Genomic DNA, 19,942 nt, shown 5'->3' with positions numbered 1-19,942 from the left:
TCAAACTGATGAAAACTGTGCCCTCTGCACACTTTCAGTTGACCTTAGTTGCCCCCTTAACATGCTGATGCCCTGGCCGGGGGCTTTGACTGCTGCCTCCGGGCGTTATTAGCTGTGGTTGTGCTGTGTCTTGTCATGTATAATTCACATCCCCTCAGTTCAGTTCATGCCCTTTCTTGTTTCTTTTCTTACTGTATGTATTTATCTTTTTAAAAATTCCTTTTGCTTGCTGTATATTTGCTGTCCAACCGTGTTCCCTGTGTTTAGCCTTTCTAATAAAAATTCATTTTGAGTTTAAAAATGCAACATTTTTCTGCATACAGTAAGTGTTGATATAATATATAGTTTGTTTTAAAACAAATAATGTACAAAAAATATCTTGGCAATGAAGTGTGATATAATTTGACCATTCCTTAAGGCATAAGTTTACACCCTGGGAAATTATATGATTCTGCACCTGCACAGTTAAGTGAAAAAAAAATTGCAAAACAGAATTTCAGCAGAAATCTGTGTGTGTATGTGTTTATCTATCTATCTATCTATCTATCTATCTATCTATCTATCTATCTATCTATCTATCTATCTATCTATCTATCTATCTTTCTATCTATCTATTGTTTTTTTTTCTTTTTTTATTATATTAAATATTTTGTATCCATTGTTTTAATCAGTCATATTTGATACTTTAAACCATGTTTTACTTTATGATTAATCTCATTAAAATCACAATTTCAAATTATGAGAATATGTCTTCTCAGAAAGGGTCGGGGGCCTTAACGTAAGGCAAAAAGATCTTTAAAGAAATAATAATGGTTTTGAATTCAGGTATTGCTTGGTGTCTGCTCATCAAAACAAGACGACAACTGCACAATTACGTGAATTGATTTAAAAAATATAATATATAAATACTGTGTGGTTAAAAAGTAAGTCAATTTCATGACCTGTACGATCAAAAGTAGCAACTGCAGGACAGTGAGATTTGTTTTGTAGGCTGTGGGGTATGGTGGAATTTAAATACCATAGTGGTTACAAATAGGCATTGGGGTGTATTCAGAGCATCTTGGCATCTAACTGATTGCCTTTTGCCAAATAAGTACTTTAGATACTACGGCTTGCTGAACCATCCAGCACTAACTGAACGAATATAAGATAAGGATCTGTAAAACAACATGTCTACATTCTGTATACTCTCGGATATAAGCTCATGCACCAATATTAGAGAGTGTACTTGTCAGCAAATATAGGGATATCCTCTCGTGTGGGCGAAGTGTAATAGTGAATTTATTGGTTATGTGTGTGTGTGTGTGTGTGTGTGTCTATATATATATATATATATATATATATATATATATATATATATATATATATATATATATATATAAAAAGTGCAGACAAATAATACATTTTGAATTTACTTAAAGAAAAGAGGAATATTTAAATCAGAAAAAAAATTTAGTTAAAGTAACGTTGCACTGAATTGTTATATATATATATATATATATATATATATATATTATATAGATATATATATATTATTATATATATCTAATATAGTGATAAATATAAAATAATTTTGAATCATAGTCAAATTAACAGAAATTATTATCACACGTTGATGCACAAACACAAAGGTACTCACCTATCTGTGGACAATAACTAGTAGTAAATAAATCTTGAGAAGTGTTTTTATAACACTTATGCACATGCACTAAAACATTTTCATTGTTTTAAGATTATTTCATTAATGTTATGTTTTTCAACAGCCCCAGACATGGGCTTCTTTTTGTGTGAGGAAGCTCACTATTAGAAAACCACTAATGTGCTGTCAGTTCTAAACAGCACTGCTCAGGGATTTATCCAGAGCAAACCCACAGACATCATTGTTTTATTTGGGAATAGGTTTGTCCACCTTTAACCTAAACAAAGTGCATGTCTTTTTTGAAGCAGGAGGAGTGAGAGAACCTAGCTCTCATCAAAGTAGTAATTGCATTGGTTAACCTTTAAAATTTCCCCAGTGCAGGGTTATCATCATGAATATATAATACACACTAATACGGAAATGCAGCACCAGTGCGGGTTCAGAAATGATCAGTTTCCAGTAAAATCCAACTCCTCCACAATTAGGGATGCACTGAAAAACAGAAAAAATACCTTTGAGATCAACTTGACTCAAAAAGGAATGCTTTTTGTTCCAGACTGCTTTCTCTGCAGCTCTCAACTCCTGACTCGTTCCTGGTGAAGATTCAGCACTTTGCATGATACTTCAGACATGTTAACACAATAATGGCCATTGATGATATAAAGCGTGATTTCTTTGCACATACGCTGGCTTTTATGTATATACGAATAAACTCTAAAATGCTAGTATTGTGCAGATCTATACAGCACCAATGCTTGTCAAAAATATGACGTTCATTAAATAAGCAAGAAATGCGTTTTCGCAATACCGTACAGAGTAGACTCAGCAACTTTCAGATGAAGTGTACAGTTTTTTATACTGTATCATTCTGCAAATAATGTGTGTGTGTGTATATATATGTATATATACACACACACACACACACAGAGTACTGTGCAAAAGTTTTAGGCAGGTGTGAAAAAAAATGCTGTAAAGTAAGAATGCTTTCAAAAATAGACATGTTAATAGATTATATTTATCAGTTAACTAAATGAAAGTGAGTGAACAGAAGAAAAATCTACATCAAATCCATATTTGGTGTGACCACCCTTTGCCTTCAAAACAGCATCAATTCTTCTAGGCACACTTGCACACAGTTTTTGAAGGAACTTGGCAGGTTGGTTGGCCCAAACATTGCTGACCAAATCCCCAACTCCATTTGCAGAAATGCAGCCCCAAACTTGCAAGGAACCTCCACCATGCTTCACTGTTGCCTGCAGACACTCATTCGTGTACTGCTCTCCAGCCCTTCGGCGAACAAACTGCCTTCTGCTACAGCCAAATATTTCAAATTTTGACTCATCAGTCCAGAGCACCTGCTGCCATTTTTCTGCACCCCAGTTCCTGTTTTTTTGTGCATAGTTGTGTCGCTTGGCCATGTTTCCACATCGGAGGTATAGCTTTTTGGCCGCAAGTCCTCCATGAAGGCCACTTCTGACCAGACTTCTCCGGACAGTAGATGGGTGTACCAGGGTCCCACTGTTTTCTGCTTATTCTGAGCTGATGGCATTGCTGGACATCTTCCGATTGCGAAGGGAAGTAAGCATGATGTGTCTTTCATCTGCTGCAGTAAGTTTCCTTGGCCGACCACTGCAACTATGGTCCTCAACGTTGCCCTCTCAAAAGAGCTTGGACAGCACATCTGGAAACCCCTGTCTGCCCTGAAATTTCTGCCTGGGAGAGACCTTGCTGATGCAGTATAACTACCTTGTGTCTTGTTGCTGTGCTCAGTCTTGCCATGGTGTATGACTTTTGACAGTAAACTGTCTTCAGCAACCTCACCTTGTTAGCTGAGTTTGGCTGTTCCTTACCCAGTTTTATTCTTCCTACACAGCTGTTTCTGTTTCAGTTAATGATTGTGTTTCAACCTACATACTGAATTGATGATAATTAGCACCTGTTTGGTATAATTGTTTAATCATACACCTGACTATAATGCCTGCAAAATCCCTGACTGTACAAGTGTACCTAGAAGAATTGATGCTGTTTTGAAGGCAAAGGGTGGTCACACCAAATATGGATTTGAAGTAGATTTTTCTTCTGTTCACTCAGTTTGCATTTAGTTAATTGATGAATATAATCTATTAACATGTCTATTTTTGAAAGCATTCTTACTTTACAGCATTTTTTCACACCTCCCTAAAACTTTTGCACAGTACTGTATGTGTGTGTATATATTCCTTTGTGTTGTCAAAATTGTAATGCATTTCCAGTTTCAAGAAGACCTGCATGTTGCAGAAGTGTAACAGCATATCTATGGGAAAAGTGCACATTCCTGCCATATTGTATATATTATCAGATTTTCATAAAGCTTCCATTATAATGTGTAAATAATGTCTATGTAAATTGAAATAATAATTAAGAAAAAAATGTGGAACACTAGAAACTTGATATTATAATGTTTGAAAAAATAAAAGCAATTATTTAAACATTATTCTGCTTTTCTGCATTGTAGCATAAACATTAAATTGACCGGATGTGTCCAGTTCCTTTTGTTATTCTATTGGCTTAAAAAATGTTTAGTTATCATACAATACCCTACAAAAACAAAAATATAGGTTATTCTGTTGTTTTTTGTGTGTCACGGTATTGGAGTTCGAAGATCTGTATGTACACAGTTAACATTTTAACAAATGTTAACTTAATATATAATAATGTATATATATATATATATATATATATATATATATATATTATATATATATAATATATATATATATATATATATATATATAATATATATATATATATATATATATATAATATATATATATATAGAAAGTTTACACCCCCCTTTCAAAATGTTCATATTTTGTTGCCTTATAGCCTGGAATTAAAATGCATTAAAATAGTTTTTTTTTTTTCCCTTTAACTACACATCCTACCCCACAACATTCAAGTGAAAAAAATATTCTAGAACTTTGTAGAAAACTAATTAAAAATCAAAACTGAAATTGTTTGTTTGGTCCACCCCCCCTTGTAATAACAATGCTAAATTAGATCAGGTGTAACCAAACGCCTTCAGAATCACTCACCAAGTTAAGTGACCTCCACCTGTGTTAAATTGTAGTGATTCACATGATTTCAGGATAAATCCAGCAGTTTCTGTAGGTTCCTCTGCTGGGCAGTGCATTTCAAAGCAAAGACTCAACCATGAGTACCAAGGTGCTTTCAAAAGAAGTCCGGGACAAAGTTGTTGAAAGGCACAGATCAGGGGATGGGTATAAAAAAAAATATCAAAGGCCTTGAATATCCCTTGGTGCACGGTCAAGACGATTATTAAGAAGTGGAGGGTGTATGGTACCACCAAGACTCTGCCTAGATCAGGCCGTCCCTCCAAACTGGATGACCGATCAAGAAGGAGACTGATCAGAGAGGCTACCAAGAGGCCAATGGTAACTTTGCAAGAGCTACAGCCTTTTATGGCCAAGACTGGTCAAAGTGTGCATGTGACAACAATATCCCAAGCACTCCACAAATATGGCCTGTATGGTAGGGTGGAAGAAGGAAGCCATTACTCAAGAAAGCCCACCTTGAATCCTGTTTTGAAGCATGCAAAAAGACTCAGGAGATTCTGTAGCCATGTGGCAAAAAGTTTTGTGGTTTGACGAAACTAAAATGAAACTTTTTGGCCTGAATGCAAAGCGTTATGTTTGGTGCAAACCCAACACAGCACATCACCCAAAGAACACCATCTCTCCTGTGAAGCATATTGGTGGCAGCATCATGTTATTGGGATGTTTCTCATCGGCAGGGACTGGGGCACTTGTCAGGATACAAGGGAAAATGAATGGAGCAAAGTACAGAGAAGTTTTTGAGGAAATCCTGCTGCCTTCTGTAAGAAAGCTGAAACTGGGACGGAAGTTCACCTTTCAACATGACAACGACCCAAAGCACACAGCCAAAGCTACACTGGAGTCGCTAAGGAACAAAAAAGTAAATATCAGATCCCCGACCTAAATCCAATCAAACATTTGTGGCATGACTTGAAGTTTGCTATCCATCAACACTCCCCAAGGAACTTGACAGAGCTTGATGTTTTGTAAAGATGAATGGTCAAATATTGCCAAATGTAGGTGTGCAAAGTTGGTAGAGACCTATCCCAACAGACATACAGCTGTAACTGCTGCCAAAGGTGCTTCCTCGAAGTATTAACTCAGGGGGGATGGAGACTTATCCAATTATGATCTTTCGGTTTTATATATATATATATTCTCAATAAAACCTTTTTTTCCCCTTAACAGTGTGGAGTATGGTGTGTAGATACGTGGAAAAAAAATCCTCATTTAAATGCATGAAACTCTGAGGCAGTGATACAACAAAATGTTAAAGTTCAAGGGGGTATAGACTTTCTATAGGCACTATACATATGTATGTATGTATTTTTTATTCTCTGCTTATTGAAGGTCATTGTGTCATTATTTTAGTAGGTATTTTAACTTGTTAAAGCACTTGGAATGTATTCTAATCACCCTGCATGCATGTCATAATAATGTTTTTGTTGTATTGGTGCAGTATTACCAGAGACCCATTTGGGGACAGTCATAGAAAAATGTCCTCTGGAAAGAACTGAAAGTTGAACTAAAGTTGAGGGATATGTGACACCTGTATCTACTGAAGAGGCTGTATGGGTAAATTTGCTGGCATGCCTTAGTGGTGTACTCTCAACTGCTAACTAGGAAGGAACTCAAACTAGCTGAATACAGCATGCATGTTAATGGTGGGGTGGACATTTCCTCCACTCAGCCAGTCTCCCAGTCTTCAGCTTTTGTTCTTTTTGCACTTCATGAAGTGTTGCTATAAACTTTTTCCTCTATTTTTTCAGAAGCTTATCATTCATAAAGCATGTGCAATAGCTACGGTACCTTTAAGTAAAAGCTTGACTCTAAATTAGCCTTTTTCATTTTTATTTATTTATTCACATATCTACACCTCTTCAATTAATGTCATTTTGCCCATGCAAGAAAACCCTTTGATTTACTGAGCTAGCAATGATCTTGCACTTGTTCTAGCACGCTTCTCCCAGAAGGTGTCACTATGAGGTAGTTTTCAGAGTTGGAATGGGTTACATTATTAAAAAAAAAAAAAAAAAAAAAAAAAAGTCTACAAACACTAGAGATGTGTTTCAACGGTCTTCAGTTACAATTTGTATTTTATGGATTATGGTTAATGCAGTGTTCTTATATGGTACATGTACAGTACCAGTAATGTGCGCAGGTTGTGCTAGTAAGTAAAAGGTCTTAAGCTTTATTTTCTGTCGATTCAAAGCTTTTTGGTACTTATTTAAAAAAAAAAAATAAATAAAAGTGGATGTGCACAGAACTCAGATTTAAAATTCTTAGATGTCTTTCTGCAATTTCTGTCCACTTCCACTTAAATCCAACACAAAGCATGACCTGATCCATTCACATTAGAATACCCTAAAGAGAAACAAATGCTTATATGGGCACTGCTTAGATAACAGATCTGCTTGCTTCCTGCAATACATTATGGAAGTACAATCATAAAATGAGACGAGCGGAAACCGACCAAGCTCTGTCCCTTGGTAGCAAAGCAATGATTGTTTTTGTGCAAGCTTCTGTTTTTAAATAGAATGATTCCTCGCTTAACAGCCAGATAGAAAGTGAGATTATGTAAATGTCACCTTTGAGTGCTTCCCTGTTTGCTCTCTCCTGTGAAAAGCAAACCTAAAACTGAGCTCTGTCTCTGTTTTTTTTTTGTGTGTGTTTCTGTGGGTTGCAAGAAGGCAGACAGGCTGTATGTATAATGTAATTGGGGAGCTGAGCTTTGGATCGATAAGAATGGTGTGAAGTGAATTAATGTGAGGCAGGCAGTCTGTCTATCAGAGAGAGAGAAGGAAGGAAATGTAGGACAGTGCTGATCTCAGAGAAAGAGCTCTGCCTGTGTTTGTGCTGCAGAACTGTCCCCCACAATGTACTATACAATCTAGCCAGCCATCACAAACAATGCTGTAAACCACATATTGGGGACTTTTCTCCTGTAATCTCATTTGGGCTAAGTATAATCTATAGAAATGCCTGCATTACTGTGCACAGGGAAAGCCTGCCTGTATATGTTCCAGGTACTCTGCTGTGATGGGTACATTTTTCATCCAGATGATATATTGGTCTGTCCCAGTAGGCAGGTGGAAACTGAGTTTATTGTCTTCAAAGAGGTAAGACAAAGCACAAAGTTGGTTTGAATGAATGAATGAAAATATATATATATATATATATATATATATATATATAATATATATATATATATATATATATATATATATATATATATATATATATATAGATATATATATATATATATATATATATATATATATATATATATATATATATATATATATATCATTCATTCATTCATTCAACCAACTTTGTGCAACTTACCTCTTTGAAGACAGACATTGAAGACAATAAACTCAGTTTCCACAAGGTGCCTATGACCCTGTCAGACCAACGTATATATATATATATTATATATATATAATATATATAGTATCATATATATATATATATATATATATATATATATCAGTCATTAGTCAGGCCATCTACATTTATTTATATATAAAATGTAGAACCAGGCTGATGGAACGAAAATGCATCTGCTTTTGTGCTTTTACCTCAGATGTCAAGTTTTCTTGGAGTTTTTCTATTTCAAGTGTTAAAGTGAAATGGATGGTTTAGTGGCCTGTAGTAAACAATTTACCTCTCAATGTCAGTGTTTAAGCAGACTGTTTGCTTATATAATGGTAAAACCCCTCTAGTATAATCCTCAATACATTGTAAAGCCCTAAAAGCATACTTTATTGTTGGTATCAAAGTGTACAAAAACAGAAATGGTTTAAGTCTCTTTATGAGCATGTTCCTCCCTCAATTATGGCATATTGTTTGGCAGCCATCCTGTCCAATTATAATACATAAGTCACAGTTTACATGTTGATTGGCAGTCAGTGCTGTCTGTTGCGGGATAGTTGAGGAGTGAAAATCTGACACATGCAAGGTTGAAATTGATATGTGAGCTCTTGAGCAAACCTCAATCTATTCGCTCCTACCACATGGTGGTTTTATGAAGTGGGTGTCCACTGGGTTCCAGGGTGAGACCACCAACCTCATTTTACTGTCTGAGTGAATGAATCTGCTGCACTACCTGTTTACTACAGTTTCAAGTGCTTTTACCATACTACAGCAAAGCATACTTGTGAAAGTGGGCACTGGAAACTGAGGATTGCTGAATTTCACTGATTCAATACCTTCTATTGTGTATCCTTACCTGGAGATCAAATGGAACATGGTATTTGGATCACAATGATTGTTCACTGCAGCAGCTGGTGTGTTGAGTTTTGATCAGTAGAATCCGTGGTCATTCTGTTCCAAAGGGAAGAATTGCTCCAGGTTTAGATGTTACTCAGTTTGGGGCATATCGTGAAAGATGAGGGTTGTCTTTTGGTAGGTTAGGACTGTTTTAAATTGGAAGTCTGGGGTCCACTCCTTCAGTAAAGTTGTTCACAGTTGATGTTATGAGCTAGGTATTGACTGCCCAGAGGCATATCCAGATTCCCCCAGTAAGGTTCAACAATTTTACCCTCCTATTATGTTTTGGGTGTGTTTTGACTTAACAGCGATTCCTACTGTAATACATGTTACAATTCTACTTTTTTCATCATGACATCTCATGACTACCTAAATTCTGGATTATGGACCTATATTCAGAAAATCATAATTCTGTTATGTTTATTATTTCCGTGGGCTGGTTGTGTGATTGTATACACCAGTAATATTTTGTTCCAGGTCAATGTGATTGACATAGCCAAATTCTCAACATCATAGGATGGTAAAGGGGAGTGGTTAATGTATTTTCAAGCTTATCAAATTACTTGGGGCATTGTTTCAATGTAAAACTTATACATGTGTTATGTAAATTCTACTTTCTAATTTGTATAAATTTTATAAATAAAGGTAAGGAAGAGGAATAGTTCCTGTTTGCAAAGAGGCTGTTTCTGTTTAAGCCCTGAAATGCACAGCTGCTTCTGAGCCGTTTGGGGATACAGTAGATGGATGAATGGATAGATAATTAAAATCAGGTGCAAGTGAGCAATTTTTATGAATTGGGTGGCATAGCAGAGAAATGTAATTTTTTAATCTGCTGGCCTCTCATCCCTTGAGACCAGTGATTAATCGAACTAGCTGCTAAAGAGAATCAAAATCCTGTTGTGTTGAAATTCTGGCATAGGTCAGCTGTGGGATGAAGTGAGAGTCAGTGATACACGTGAAGCTCCATAGACATTTTTTGGACCTAAATTTTAAACAAGTACACCGGAGAAAACATAAAAATGAAGTCTCCTCCTTGTCCCTTAGGTTAACAAGACCATGGTAGGGTTATGTGTCCCTTTTGTCATGTCATGCAATACTTGACCTTGTAAGTGCCAAGTACTAATTATGCAGTAAAAATAATAAAGCCTGTGTTCTCCAGCTGTTTCCTACATCATCTTGACAAGCACTTAACAGAACTTTAACAGCAAATAAATGTGTGTGGGGGGTGGGGACTTTCAGAGGTCACTTTGAAAGCTTCAGTAGAACTTTAGATAATGTTATTGTAATTGATTTTAGGAAAAACATTGACTACATATTTTGTGTTAGTTTGTTTTTTTGTTTTAAAATTATAGTCAGTTAAACTAACAGGCAGCGATTATGAAAATAATTTATATCTTTACTGTTATATTAGCTACTTAAATTATTTGTAATGGTGAAGTTAAAGCAGGTCGGAATGCAATTACTGGTTAGCAATTTTACTGTTCCTAAAAAAAAAAAAAATATGAAGACATGGAGAGCCAAGTCGTGTATTTATCCAGCACAACCAATCATTGTGCAATCGAGCTTCCCCAAAACTACACTCACTAGATTTCCCTGGAGATACCATTGCCAGTTTGTGTTTAAGGTGAAGGGGGATTGGTCAGTAGTTTAGACACTGTCCCATTCCGACCATGACCTTTTACAATAGCTAAACTGCTGCCCGTTCATGTTTGTTGTACTGGAGATGGCTTTGTTATTGCATCTCTGTGCATTTTGTAGTTTTGAGACCACAAGACCATCATTGCATGTCACAGCACCGGATAGATTAAAAAAAAATGAAAGATCCACAAATAGAAGCTGGAAACCATCTACATAAAAAGTGATCCGGTTCCATAAGCACATCTCCAATAGGTGAGAAAGATTCATGTTTTATTTCTACCTTCCATTTTAGCTGGAGCAGCTGCAGAGTCTGTTCAGCCGCCCCCTGTAATTCCTGAACCTCAGGGGACCGAAATCAAAGTCCTGGAGGAAGAGACTGACCTCACAGATGATGACATCGCAGCAGGTCAGTTTTGGTGAAGTCCTTTTTATAAACAACATATTAAAATTATAACAAATGTTATATTTGTACAGTTGAATAAATGCAGTACAACTGGGGGCAGGTGATCTCCTCTTCAAAAATAAGCAACATATTTTAATGGCCAAACCTTCTCACAAGTGCAGAGATGTTTTCCTACATGTTGACACAATTGTCTGGACTAACTTCCCTTTAATAATCCATTATTTCAGCTCACCCGGGCTTCTCCCTACAAACCACTCTTATTAGCTGAAAGGATTAAAAAGAAAAAAGAAATCTCCTGTGGGAAAGCTAAGTTGGGGTGTATAATGACCTCCCAAGACATTTACAAAACCATCATTACACAGATCGTAGTATTGCTTGGAATACGAAAGCATGTTGTTATGAAGGGCTTATTATCCATTGGGCCTGCGTTTCTTTTTGAGAAAACTGCCCGAAATTGGCTGTTTTGCAGCTGATTCATTTAGAATGGTATAAGCATGTTAATTTTCCTGGTACACCTCACACCACGTACAGTAACTAAATCCCACCAACTTCCAAAATACATACAGATGGTATTCTTCGTTTTACCTTTCAAGGTTTTTGCATATCTTTTTAAAATGGATTTAAGAGAAGTTATGTGTATGATCATTTCAGCTTTGTTTGTTTTAAATAAATACAAATATAAGCTTGTATCCAGTTCTGTATCACAGTATAACTGGCTGATTGCAGATTATAGACACAGATGGTAGGGAGTACATTATAGTCACAAGTTAACTCATTTTACTATACATTTTCACCTCTCATTATCACCCAGTAATAGACCTGTTGCCATTGATCAATGGAGTAGAAATGTAAGGTATGTACTGTAACTGCATAAGCCTGGATATCATCCATCTTGAGACACTTTAATCCTGCTGGTAAAAAAAAAAATTTAAAAATTTTAAAAAAAAAAGATTATTTACATATACAGTATGTGTATAGACAGAAATGCGTTTGTTTATTTTAGCAGGTGCTTTTATCCAAGGCAACTTACAGAGAGTAGGGCATGTGAGCTATGCATCAGCTACAGAGCCACTTACAACAACGTCTCACCCAAAAGGTGGAGCACAACGTCACACAGTGAGTCAGTGAGGACCTCCTGGTTACATAGCCTCCTATAAATGCATCATCCCTATACCCCTGTATCCCGTGTGGGAGACCCCTCCTCCATTCCCCATTGATCTCAGGAGTGAGTATCAATACTCTGTTTTTGTTAGCAGCTAGCTGGTTGCTGTCTGCGGAATCTTTGATCTATTATCTTTGTTTACCTTTACCTGGAGGTAAACCATGACCCTCTCTAACTGGGTAAAGTGACCACAACATGACGAGCAGGGGTTGGGGGGTTGGTGGTCTGCCTTACTGAAAGAACTGGTCTGTCTTACATGCTTTGCGTGTATGCATTTCCTTTCTAATGAGTGAAGATAGGAATTATTACTCTTCTAGTAGAGGAATCCTAAGAATGCAATCCTTTGTTTTTTGCTTTGATGTTGAGATGAGATAGGTCTTAGAAGTCTTTGATTTTCATGGGATTCCTTTTTTAAAAAAAATAAATATATAACACATAAAAGACAATGTAAACTTTCATGTAAACTCCAAAAATGATGGTGAGACAGGGGCAGGCTTGTCACTGGCTTCTCGGTGCAAGCGAGACTCTGCAGGAGCAGTTCGGACGCTCCAGGAGTACTGCTGTCAGTCATTTGCTTGAACGGGGGCTCGGCCAAGGTTGACTGACCGTGAGTTTCTGATTGGCTGAGGGGCAGGCCCTGAGGATTGTCCAACCAAACAAAAAGACCCTCTGCACAAAAAAAATCAACTTATTTTTACAAAGGGCAGTCCAAAACAAAAAATAGGTAATAGTGAACAGTAATTTCATTACTGTGCTTGCTTACAATAACTCCAGTACATTACCCCAGATTCGTTAACTAATCAGTTGAACTGTTGGCACCATGATGGCTGAAATCTCATGTGAACTTTTGGTTGAACACATTCAGAAAACGAAAACTCCAAAGTCACGGAGTTAAAATTTGAACTGTGTTCTTCTGTAATTTCTGAGTCATTCGGTTTGTTTGTATTTTTGCTGTCTGTTTGGTGACATTTTTTTAATCTTCTAATAGGTTTGAATGGACATCCGGGTAAGATGAAAACAAACAGCTGTCAAACAGTGTTTCCATTTGTAATTGACATGCTTTTTATTGTAACTGCCTTACACTCAGTCATTTTCCAAAAATGATAAGGAGTTGTGTGGCCACTACCATGACTATAAGAAAGACAAGCATCTGTCATTTTTTGAATTGCCAAAGCAGTGCTTAAAATTTAAGCCTACATAGATGAGAAAAGTGTCTGTCTGCTGTACGTCGGCAGCTGCCAAGATGGATCTCAAAAACCATCTGCATCGAACATGTTCATGGTTGTGCTTACAGTATAAGTTACAGTAATACTCACAATTGTAATTACAATTATAATTTTATGTACACAGATAAATATAATAACCACAATACTGTAACACTTTAGAAGTGCAGATATGGGTGTTATCAATAAGCAGATACATGAATGTACATTAATAATAATAATAATAATAATAATAATAATAATAATAATAATAATAATAATAATATTAATAACTAACTGCCAGGCAGTTTTACGGCTCCCAAGCCCCAGTATCAGTACCCGTGTAAGCGTGTTTAGTTCTCAATATGCCAAGTTTAAAATCAGCAACTTCAGCAGTTCCACAGAAGAAGAGTTTTTGTTGTTTCAAAAATGCATCAGGCGGCCATCTTGTTTCACCCACAAATGCCATTTTTGAAAGTGTAAGTTTTACCGACACAGGCACGATGGTTTTCAAGTTTGGAGTTAATCAAGTGAACGATTTCTAAACTGAATCAGTTTTAAATATAAGAAAAAAAATGTAGGAGTGGCAGCCATATTGTTTCATGAAACATAACCATTTTGACTTGTATTGCGCTGTCACTGGAACGATGCATACCAAGTTTGGAGTCTGTTGGTTAGACGGTTTTCAAATAAAAGCAGTCTGTTGTTAAGGGCGCGTTTCGGTGAAATTTGTGGCAGCCGTTTTAGTATTGAATTGTATCACAGCAACTTCTGCTTTGCAAGCAGGTTTTGATGGTGACAATATATGCCAAGTGTCAGATCAATCACTTGAATGGTTCCAAAGAAGAAGATTTCATGAGGTTTCAAGAAGAAATGCGTCTTACGGCCATTTTGGTTTAACACCTAGTTTCTTAAAAATCAGTTGTATTGCTACAGTGTCAAGGATGATGCTTGTGAAGTTTGGAGTTAGACAAATAAACCGTTTGTCAACCGAGGCAGTTTTAAATTTTAGATGTAAACGTACACCTGGTGGCCATCTTGTTTTATAAAACATAACCATATTGTCATATTTGTATTCTGTTGTTACTGGGACAATAACTACCATGTTTGGAGTTTGTTGGTCAAGTGGTGTACAAATAGCAGCAGTTTGCTGTTAAGGGCGTGTTTCGATAAGATTTGTGGCAGCCATTTTGAAATGAAAAGTTATCACAGCCACTTCTGCTTCACAAACTTGATGCAGGTTTGGATGCTGATGATATATGCCAAGTTTCAGATCAATCACTTCACCAGTTCCCAAGAAGAAGATTTCGAAAGGTTTTATCGAAAAATGTGTCACGGCGGCAATTGCAGGGACGCAGCAGCAACATTTTTTCAGCATCTGACAGCCAATGTATCAGGCTTGTTCAGTGATCACTCACATAGCTTCGAAGCAGCAGCAGTTTAATGTTTTGGGAAGAAAAAATAAATAAATAAAAATTAAATCTTAACAATAACAATAGGTTTCCCAGCCTTTGGCTTGGAAGCCTAATAAGGCTGGGATTTTGTCATGGGTGTCACAGATACTGTTGTGTTTTTTTTTTTGTGAGTGTTTGTTATTTGTAATATATATGATTTTTGTTGATGTGTCTGATTTTTTCACTGAAGTGAAAGCACTAAACTTTACCAACACGACTAGTGTAAAATGTACAATAGCAGGCGCTCAATAAAGCCAGGAAGCCAGGAAACCTCTCAATGTACAACATGCTGAATCAGAAATAATATGTAAATAAAAAAAACACAAAAATAAAACTTCTATAAGGACAGAAGAAAAAAGACGAATTGTGTTAAACTTTATTTTCAAAAGGTATGTAAAATCTGCATTTTTTAAATTAATTTCTGTTTTATTATCTTTCATTTTATTTGTGCTGTCCTGTAATGCTGGGACGAAAACATGCCGAAAGTAAAAAAAAAAAAAAAAAGACTGCACTAAAAAGTCATATTATGTTTATCAGGGGTCCAAAAGTATTTTAATAATAATAATAATAAAAAAAAAGTTATTAAATATTGATAAAAGTGCATATGTTAAAATACATACATAAATAAAAATATAGCACCAAGTGCATGCCTGTAGGTGATTTAAATAAAGTAATAATCGTAATAAATAAAAATAAAAATAATTGTAATAAAATAAAAGTAATAAAAAAATAATTGCCAAAAGAAAAAATCCAGCCACCATGACAACTAAAATGGTCGCTACTTCAAGCACTGCTTTGTGTAACAGTATTCAGTACCTGTGCTATCAATGTAACTTCCATTTGAGGGTAATCCAATAAAACATTCTGTATTAATGGAGACTAATATTGGTGTGATCAGTAACAGACTTGCTGCATGTGCACTTTCTATGTCACTGCACCATTCATCTTAAAAATGTAATTTTATTAATAGCGTATTACCATTGATATTGCAAATAAAGTTTTAGGTTATTCTGAGCCTGCTCTTTTGTGAGTGACTTTACCTTGTTTGTTTTGACAATACTAAAGAACAAAAAATAATATAATCTTAGTTACATATGCACTTTTTCTGTTTTGATTTTATAGCTCGGTTTAAGCAAAGACCATTTTTGTGCCTGCTGTCTGCTGCCTGCCCTCGAATTTTTTGCTCACATGTGGGGTATTCATTAACATGCAGGCCAGATCATGCTTAATGGGACAGATCAAATCCATGTATATTCATAACAATTATATATTTAAATGGCTGTCATTTTAACCACAATAAGCCCGTAATAGGTATATTTAAGCAGTTGAAGTTTTACAATGTGTAGTTATTAAAGGAAGTGCAGTGTTGTACAATGCTAATCAGCTTTTATAATGAGGGCCACTAAGCAGGCTGTAATAACATACTGTACAGCTATGGCCAAAAGTTTGCATCATCCTGTAGAATTAACAGATTTTGCTTCATAAAGTTGAATGAAACCTGCTGAATATTGTTTCACTAGCATATTGAATTATATTGTGCTTTGTAGTTTTACAAATATTTAACAAAAGACTGACAAAAATTTTGACATTTCAAAATCTATCATGAAATACTGTACTACTATTATGAGCTTCCGGTAGACTTTTACGTTATTTTTAGTTTCAAAAGAACACCTGGGGTGTTTGCACACCCCAATAATTTTTTGATTTACTTGGCCAATTGTTTTTTTTTTGCATTTTTTTCTTTCCAAATACATGTAGTTAAATATACAGCAAAAAAACTGAGTGGCCTTTAACTTAAACATCTGACTGTAAATTTGGAGCATTTAGCTTTGCCTCATGTTGTTGTTGTTGTTGTTGAGGATGTTCATTATGAGATAAAATGAAAGGTCTTGCAGTTAGAATCAGTTCTGAGGGACTGTAAAGCGTGCAGCTTAGGGAGCAGCCATGTTACAGATCCATTTTGGTCTGATACATTCATTGAACTGAAGAATCCATCTCCTGCATCTAATGTGGTTAAGTTTCTTCCTAATCCCAGTGAAACCATACATTCCCACAACAAAGATTACTACGAATGCTAACCATGATTGGTGACTTCCTCACAGTGCTGAAGATAATAGTACTCTGTTGACTACCTTATCAGAATAGTATCCCCTAATGGGGATGTACTTGGTTTTTTACCAAGGATTCAGTGCTAGAATAGAAGTATCAAGTGTCAATATCCAGATCAAAATCACCACAGTCATAATGCCACAATATATACTGTAACCAAAAATGGGGTGAATATGTTGTGTCTGTCAATAAGTAGATACATAACTGTAATATCAAAAATATAAAAGTCTTAAGACGATTTTTCAAAAAGTGCAGCATTTTTTTTCATTAATTCTGAAGAAAAGGTGCAAAGTTTTTGTTTTACTACATCAAGCATTGAAAAAAAAAAAAAAAAAAAAAAAAAAAATATATATATATATATATATATATATATATATATATATATATATATATATATATATATATATATATATATATATACACACACACCCAACTTTTCCAGGAACCTTTTATTAGAAAAATAAGTTTAAGTGTACACATTTCACTTGAGTTTACTAGTACAAAAAGTCAGCCATTCAGTAAACTAACATTCAAACTAAACTCTGAGAAGAACTAAGATATCAGACTAAACTTAGATATCAGACTAAATAATTTCAGAAAGATATTCATTTGCTTTATGTCTTAAACCGTTTATTTTAGTATAGAGCTCCCTTGCTTCACAGTACTGTATTTACCACCCTTCACTAATTCACTCTCCAGTATTTCAAGGTTTTCTGTATGCAAGTTAGTGTACATGTTTACAAATATTTGTAAACATGGGAGCCTTGGTGTATAGTAGCTGAGACATTTTTATGAATTTGTTTCTTTCTGTTTCTTGTAATGTAATAATTCTGATTTCAGACCCCCATTAAACCTAAAATCACACTGGCAAAATTCAAAAGCAGTATGGGGAAAATACATTTTGTCGATTATTAATATGTTGTAAGTTTTATAGTCTGAAACGGAGGGAATGTCATACAAATCGCCTATTGAATCGAATGAAAAAAATTGGATCTTTTTTTAAAATGAATAAGTCTTGCACTAATGGAACAGATGTGATCCACACCAAAGTAAAATGGCAATAGATTGAAGGGAAACAATTTAAACCTATCTCTGACTCCTTAAAAATATGATGCCACTTTCTTTCAGTTACATATCTTTTCTAAAGCTAATGTCTATGGATTGTTTTTACAGGGCAGACTTTGATCAGCTCTGGCCAGTAAGAAATCCTGTACTATATTATAAAGTGCCCTAATCCTTTTTCAAACTGTACTTTCATCTCAATCACCTCGATCAATTCTGTTACTTAAAATTGAATTGCAATTCTCTATTTCTGTTTGATTGTATTACTCTGCGTCTGCGCCCTTTTAAAGAATGCTACCCTTCACTCTACAAGTTAGCTGTTTTGAGGGATTAAAAACAGTATCTTAAAAGGTATAAATATGTTCTGAACTTGTATGTGAGGGTGTCACAAAGATGGCCGGAGTGGGGGACGTCAGACCAGAAACAGGAACCAGGAAATAAACAGAGGTGGAGTTTTGGGGAAGCTGAGCGCTTGCTTGTGCTCAGCATTTCATGAATTAACAGAACAGTAAATAAAAAGGTTGTAACAAACAAAAACACAGGACACGGCACTGGTAGCCAAAATAAACAGACAAACAAAACGGACTAACACTAAACAACACGGTGAGCTGATATTTTACTTTACGTTATTATTTTATTATTATTACCTCCATCTCCACACCCGTTCTCCACTCACCGAACAACCCTGAGTGAGTGAAAACGTGCTACTTTTATGCAGCTGAACCGAGACTCGATTGCTAATCAATCATTCAGTTGGAGTCACGGTACAAATGCACTTGAATTAATAAAGTGCAATTCCCCGTGCTCAAATATTATTAGTTTTTACTTGCACGTCAAGTGCTGTGCAATCCTCGTGCCTAAATACAAATATCCATTTTAAACACTCATGTTACACAGACCCGTTTATATCCCGTGTACCAATGACTGTACACCAACATTAACATACAACATATAACACAAAATACACACAGGGATGGGCACTTTGCCACATAGGGCTGTAAAATGTCAAGGCATTTACCTGGTAAGTGCTACAGAAGAGGTTTATATCCAACACAATACACCTCTGCCCCAAATTACTGGCAAACAAGAAATTTGCATTATTCTTTTAACCAACTTTGTTCAGTTAAGTGTGCTAATGCATATCCTTGTAATGTATTCACTATCTTCCAAGTCAGCTAATACATAATGTATTTCTTGTTATAATTTAAGTATACAAATCAAGAAACTACAAGCATAGTCTTGTTTTTGTCCTAAGTAAATGAGTTTATGTAATTTACTTTTGCTTAGCCTGTGATGCTGAATTAGTCTAAAGGACAGGTACTCAAGCTCTCAAGGTATTTAATTGTGTTCTGGTTTTTGTTAAGCCACGTTGAAGACATATTGGATCTGTGGACAGTATACAGCATGAAATGCACACTGTTTGTGCCAAGAAATTTGCTGAATAAACATAAAAAGATTGTTGGCAGAGGTTCTTGAGAAATATCCAATTCCTCTATTATACAAGCTATGCCAGTTTCAACATTTCTTTATCTCAAGTTCTGTCTCCAGAAATTGCAAGATATCGAAGCAAGTGCTATGCAATATCAAAGAGATATTCCCATGTTTGGAGTATTGGGAAATGAGAGCAAACAAGATATTGAACTGTACAGGAACACCACAGTATCAAACATAATTTGCCTTACCTTGTACTTTCTGGACAAATCAAAGCATTAGATGTTGTGGTACAATAATATATATATATATATAAGATATAATATATAGATATATATATATAATATATATATATATATATATATATATATATATATATATATATATATATTATATCTAAATAGATAAGTGAGTTGAAGCAGCCATGTACCATTCTACATGGTTCAGTGGGTTAATGCAGTATAAGTTTCACTTT

The 19,942-nt window shown here is 35.4% G+C and overlaps 1 protein-coding gene across 4 annotated transcripts in view; it reads left to right on the top strand.

Moving 5' to 3' along the window:
- LOC121318091 (WD repeat-containing protein 7-like) overlaps positions 1–19,942 on the top strand; it is a 217,841-nt gene that overhangs the window by 74,426 nt on the left and 123,473 nt on the right. For all 4 annotated transcript variants that reach the window (XM_041254378.1, XM_041254367.1, XM_041254396.1 and 1 more), the window contains one exon: positions 10,937–11,050. In XM_041254378.1, coding sequence (XP_041110312.1) covers positions 10,937–11,050 — 114 coding nt within the window. The remainder of the gene's footprint in view (positions 1–10,936; positions 11,051–19,942) is intronic.

This window comes from Polyodon spathula, chromosome 1, assembly GCF_017654505.1.
Source record: "Polyodon spathula isolate WHYD16114869_AA chromosome 1, ASM1765450v1, whole genome shotgun sequence".
Classification (NCBI taxonomy): Eukaryota; Metazoa; Chordata; class Actinopteri; order Acipenseriformes; family Polyodontidae; genus Polyodon; species Polyodon spathula.
The sequence above is the reverse complement of the archived record's forward strand: the minus strand, read 5'-3'. Positions and strand labels throughout refer to the sequence as shown.